This window comes from Octodon degus, unplaced genomic scaffold, assembly GCF_000260255.1.
Source record: "Octodon degus isolate 3935 unplaced genomic scaffold, OctDeg1.0 scaffold00022, whole genome shotgun sequence".
NCBI lineage: Eukaryota > Metazoa > Chordata > Mammalia > Rodentia > Octodontidae > Octodon > Octodon degus.
This window is the reverse complement of record NW_004524598.1, coordinates 22,231,739-22,237,248: the sequence shown is the minus strand read 5'-3', so window position 1 is coordinate 22,237,248 and position 5,510 is coordinate 22,231,739. Positions and strand designations below refer to the sequence as shown.

Here is a 5,510-nt window from a genome sequence, read left to right as displayed (position 1 = left end):
TAAAGAATCCCAAAAAACAGATTACAAGGAACACTAAATCACACAAATAGGTGACAGAGCTAATCCATCAATACTCATTTCAAGAAGATTAAACTTTTTTTCTTCAATAAAAGTTAATTTATTGCTGGTTTGCCCAACCAAAAAAATGATGATTTTACGAACAATCAAACACATGGCTGTGGACCTTGTGGATTAAGGCGTATCACATGATGAAAAAGTTCTCTGGCAGTTTAAATCATGTACACAATGATATCTAAGAACTCCATGCAAAAGAAACAAAATAAATAGATGATAGATAGATACATAGATAGATAGATAGATAGATAGATAGATAGATAGATAGATAGATAGAGGATAGATAACAGCAAGGCTTTTGAGCTTGTATTCTGTTCCTGGGTCAAGGGTATTTACTGACATCTTTAAAAGAATTTATCATTAGAAGGTTATATCATGTTTATTTTTCCTTTTTATTCAATCTGGTTTCCATACCACTGGAATACTTAAAAGAAACAATCACAAACTCTGCTGCAAGCTTGCTATATAAACTCTGTGTATTCCACACAAGCGGAGACACATGCTGAAGGATGAAGCCGTCATCCAGACACGGTGCCTCTGCCATGTGGCCGTAGCGCTCCCCCCAGTCACACAGACCACTTCCCGTGCGTTGCAAAGTTGCAGAGATCAGCACTATTCACCGCTAGGGAACAGGCATGAGGACAGCACCAGTCGAAGGACAGTCAGAGCCCCTCTTACAAAGGAAATCATGAATTCAAGTGAAGTCCGGTTCATCTCAGATCCCGAAGAGAATATCAGGAAGTGATAACAGAGATGAGCACCCAGGCACGAGGTGGCACCCTCCTCGGCTGCAGCGGTGTAAAGGGTGCTGCTGCAGGGGAGGAGATCCTGCTGCAGCAGGTGGCACAGAACAGGGGGGTCGGGGCTGCAGTGAGAGGCTCAGGGAGACGCTGGGGACACAGTCTGGCCGTGCCTGTGTTCACAGTCTGACTTCTAAAACCCTACAGGTGTTAAAGAGCCACGGTCAAGACTACCTTGTTGGCAACAAGCTGAGCAAGGCTGACATTCTCCTGGTCGAGCTTCTCTACATGATTGAAGAGGTTGATGCCAGTCTTCTGGCCAGCTTCCCCCTGCTGCAGGTAACTATTCCACCACTGTCACAGAGGTAGCAGCACCCCATCTCCTATAGTGAAATATATATATATTGGTTGTTACAAGGTCTCACTACACAGCTCAGACTCATGGTAATCCTCCTTCTTTCAGCCTCCCCAGTGTTGAGATTACAAGCATGTGCCACTATGCCCGGACTCTGGCCAGCTCAGCCCACCTTGGGGGCTGGCATGGCATGTGGTGCTGGAATCGAACCATGGTCACTGCACTTGCCTAAGCTTGCCTAAGCAGGTGCTTTAGTCCACTGGGCTATCTTGCCAGCCCCATGAATCTCATGTTTGGATACATGGTATAGTCCTGACTCCCAGCCTCCTCCTTCAACCCCTTCCCCTACATCTCCAAAGCAGCCATCTAGACCTTGGATATGAGGAAAGAAATGAATCTTTTCATGCAAGGAAATCAGAGCTGCTCCAAGACTATTTACCTGTATAAGGAGTAGAACCAAGGGTCCTGCATCTCCCTCACTGTCCCCTCCACTCCCTTGCTAACCTGAGATAAAGGGGTTTCCTTTATCTAAGATGTCCTTGTCCTTGCACACTGGCCCATCTGAATAGGCACTGGTCCCTCTGCTCTCTTTCCCTCAACTCTTGCTCCCAATGCCAGGCATTGCGTTACCATGTCCACAGCTTCCCACCCCACGAATCTGCCCACCAACCATCAGTGTCCATGAATATCATTAGTGTGAAGGGTGGTTCTGTCTGGCCTCTGATTAATATTTTTTGTCTTTATTTCCAATTTGATCTTTTATTTCTACCTTTCTTTGCTTAAATACATCTCTCTGCTTGTATCTGACAGACACCTTGTTCTTTGTCACTCACACATGCAAAAGAATGACGGGGTTTATGTCTAAAAAGATCAGGTAGAGGACTAATGTTTACAATATGCAAAGAGTTCAAATGCTTATCTCCTCCCCCCCAAAAAAAATAAAAAACCCAGTTAAAGCATGGGCCATTGAAATGAACAGATCCTTCTCAGAAGAAGCATAAATAGCTACCAAGTATATGAAAAAAATTCAACATCCCTGATCATTAAAGAAGTGCAAATTAAAACAGTATTGAGATTTTTGTCCCATTCTAGAAAGAAAGGCTGTCATCACAAAATCAAATAATAACAAATGCTGATAAGGCTGCAAGGGGAAAGGAACCCTTCTACAATGCCAGGAATGTAAAATAGTACACCTGTTTTGGAAATCAGTATGTAAATCCTCAAAAACTTAAACTAGAAATTCCATCTGGCCCATCTATGGTCTTGTAGATAGCCACCTAAAAGCATTAAAGACATGTGAGAATTGAAAATGGTGGAGTAGGGCCAGTGAGACAGCTCAGCTCACTAAGCGCCCACTTAGGTAAGCACAGGGACCAGGGTATGATCCCCAGCACCAAATGCCGCATCAGCCCCACCCCAGGGGCACACTGAGCCAGCCACTGAGTCCAGGTGTGATGATGCACGCCTGTAATCCCAGCATTGGGGAGGCTGAAAACAGGAGGATCACTATGAGTCCAAGGTGCATAGTGAGACCCTGTACCAAATACATTTTTTTAAAAAAGGAAAAGAAAGTAGTGAAGTGCCAGGAGTTGACTATGTGGATTCTCCAGAACAAAGTGCCCAATGTTTGGAGACCACAGCCTGGAGAGAAATCAGAGAGAATCTGCTGGGCCATATAGGAACCATAAGAGAACTGACACATGAGAAGAAAAATAGTAGGATTCATTGCTGTAGAAGAGATGGCTCATGGCTGCACACCTGAGGCTGTGCAGTGTCTCCGGAGCAGCTGTATGGCTGACCTGGTGGTGGGAGTCAGTGAAAGCAACTTTGCTCCTCGCTGGGAGACTTGGTAGGGGAGAGGCTGGTACAGTTAAAGCAGCAGGGAGAACAGGAGACACTTTCCCCAGCAGCCCATCCTGCAGTCATGGGCTAGTGAGTGAAGCAAGTGTCACTCAAAGGTGCGCAAGGAGCAGCCACCATGGGCAGAACCATCATTTGGTATCAAAGCTCTCAGCCTGGAACTCAGCAGCAGAGAAGCCCCAGGGTCACCTCAGGGCCAGTGCGGGAGTGAAGTGAAGTCCAGTCACAGAAGACAACCAGCAGCTGGCCAGCAGCCTGGGGGACCTTGGCTGAGAAGCAACAGCTGGGGCCCAGATTCTGTCCCAGCTGTGGCCAGAAGCGAATCTTAGCCTAGTTACAAAGAACTTGAAGCAGCCCCTTCTCTGCAACTAGTGGCACAAGCTAGCAAGAGGCTGTGGCCTGCACTGGGACACAGACTGCCCAGCTTTGGCACAGTGGTTTAAGTAAGAAAGAGATTTTGGCTGGTAGTGAGACAAGGGCATGAAACTGACAAAACAAACAGACCTAATGATAAGTGGAACAGATTAGAAGAAGATGCAGAATCAACTTCAAACACACTCTTCCACCTTATCTTTGCCTAAGGGGCCAAAGACACTCACTATAAGAAAGATAGCCTCTTTACTAAATGGTGCTGGAAAAACTGGCTTTCCACAAGCCAAAAATGTGAAGCAGACCCATGTATATGGCCATGTACTAAACTAAAACAGAAATGGATCAAATAGCTGGGCATGGTAGCACACACCTGTAATCCCAGCACTCAGAGGTTGACGCAGGAGGACTATTGCAAGTTTGAGACCAGCTTGGGCTCTACAGTGAGCTCAAGGCCAGCCTGAACTGCATAGTAAGACCCTGTCTCTAAAAGACCAAAAAAGCAAAAATGGATCAAAGATCTAAATATTAAAATAGAAACACTAAATCTTCTGGAAGAAAGAATAGGTAGAACTCTTGAAGACATAGGTGTAGGCAAAGACTTCATGAACTAAAAGCAATACTGGAGGGAGCAAGGAGAAAAGGACACAAAGAATTAAGGATTATTACGTACATATACCAATTCCTTACAAATACTGTGACCATTACCCATTAAAAACATGTACTAATAAAAAATTAACAGTTGGAAAAAAGAAAGGCAGGAAAGGCTATGACAATTTTTGAAAGATGTTCAAGGAAGATGCTATTGAGCTATGTGTTCTCCCTCTTATGTTCCTTATGAATGGGTGTCTGTTTCCAGTTCCACACTGGTAATAGTAGAACCACTCAGTCTTCTTTTCAGGAAGCTGTAGCAAGATTTCCAGGGTTTTCTAATCATTGTTTTGGACTTTAGGATTCACCACTGAGACTGTGATTTCTGTTTTGCAGGCCCTAAAAACCCGAGTCAGCAACCTGCCCAATGTGAAGAAGTTTCTGCAGCCTGGCAGCCAGAGGAAGCCTCTTCCCACTCAGAAAATGATAGAAGAAGCAAGAAAGGTTTTCAAGTTTTAGTCCAATCAGCATTAACCAAAGGCGTGCATAGCAAACATCTAAATTTTGCAGTAATGACATTGTTCACTTCAGTGTCGATCCTGAACTTTATGGGACAATAGTCCATTTCTGATTGCATGTGGTAATGGCCTAATAAAATTCCTCTGAGAAGTCTTAATTGTGACTTTTTTTTCATTACGATCAAGTATGAAATCAGATTTTGAATGTCTCTTGGAAGTAAAATTCATTTTCAAAAATGTGAATAATAATATGGTTCATATTATAGTCCCCCAAAGATGAGAAAGAAGTATCCTCCACTTGGTGGTCTTGAGTTGGGGCCGGCACCTTGGCCCTACTTGGCAGAATATCCTGGAAATTTAATTTTCCTGAGAAATGAAATAAACATTGAAAGTTTTTTTAAAAATTGTCCTATCGTATCACTTATACAGTCTATTAATTAGAAAAGTTTACAAGTTTTTATCTAACCTCCTATGTACAGAAAATAGCTATTACTCTTGACAATAATATAAAAAAGGTTTTCAATAACGAATGTGCTCTATACTCACATCTAATGTGCTTCATAAAGTGTAGAGGTTCCCGTCTATTCTTACCTTCATCCAATTCATTGAAATCCTCACAGGAAATTTCTTCAAAAGGCCAGTCCTTGGTGATTTAGAGTCAAATGAATCTAGTGCCTTAAAAAGTCATATAATCCAATTCTTTTGTGAGAATAGGGTGACTTGTAATTCTTCTTAAGGTCCAGTATGGAAACTTGAGGTGCTGGAATAGAGGACAGGTTTTTTCCATAAGTGAACTCTGCCCCTGCGTGGCAAGGACTTCCTCAAATGAGCAAATGGTGCAAGAATCCACAGGAGGTCACACCGGACTGTGGAGCCAAGAGAGAGAGAGCTCCTTCAACAAGATCGGAACTGATTCCCTTTCTGCTCCATTGCGTCATGCCCTCCTATTCAGATCACTAGAAAAACAATTTATACTATACCCTTAGTGGAGGAAAAGCTTGC

General features: G+C 43.5%; 1 protein-coding gene across 1 annotated transcript in view; it reads left to right on the top strand.

Annotated features, from left to right (window-relative positions):
• Positions 1-4,666, top strand: part of LOC101581371 (glutathione S-transferase A-like) — a 17,410-nt gene extending 12,744 nt beyond the window's left edge. Inside the window, exons 4-5 of the mRNA XM_012514029.2 lie at positions 1,023-1,154; positions 4,387-4,666. Of these exons, the coding sequence (XP_012369483.1) occupies positions 1,023-1,154; positions 4,387-4,509 (255 nt within the window). The 3' untranslated portion in view covers positions 4,510-4,666. The remainder of the gene's footprint in view (positions 1-1,022; positions 1,155-4,386) is intronic.
• Positions 4,667-5,510: the final 844 nt, after the last annotated feature.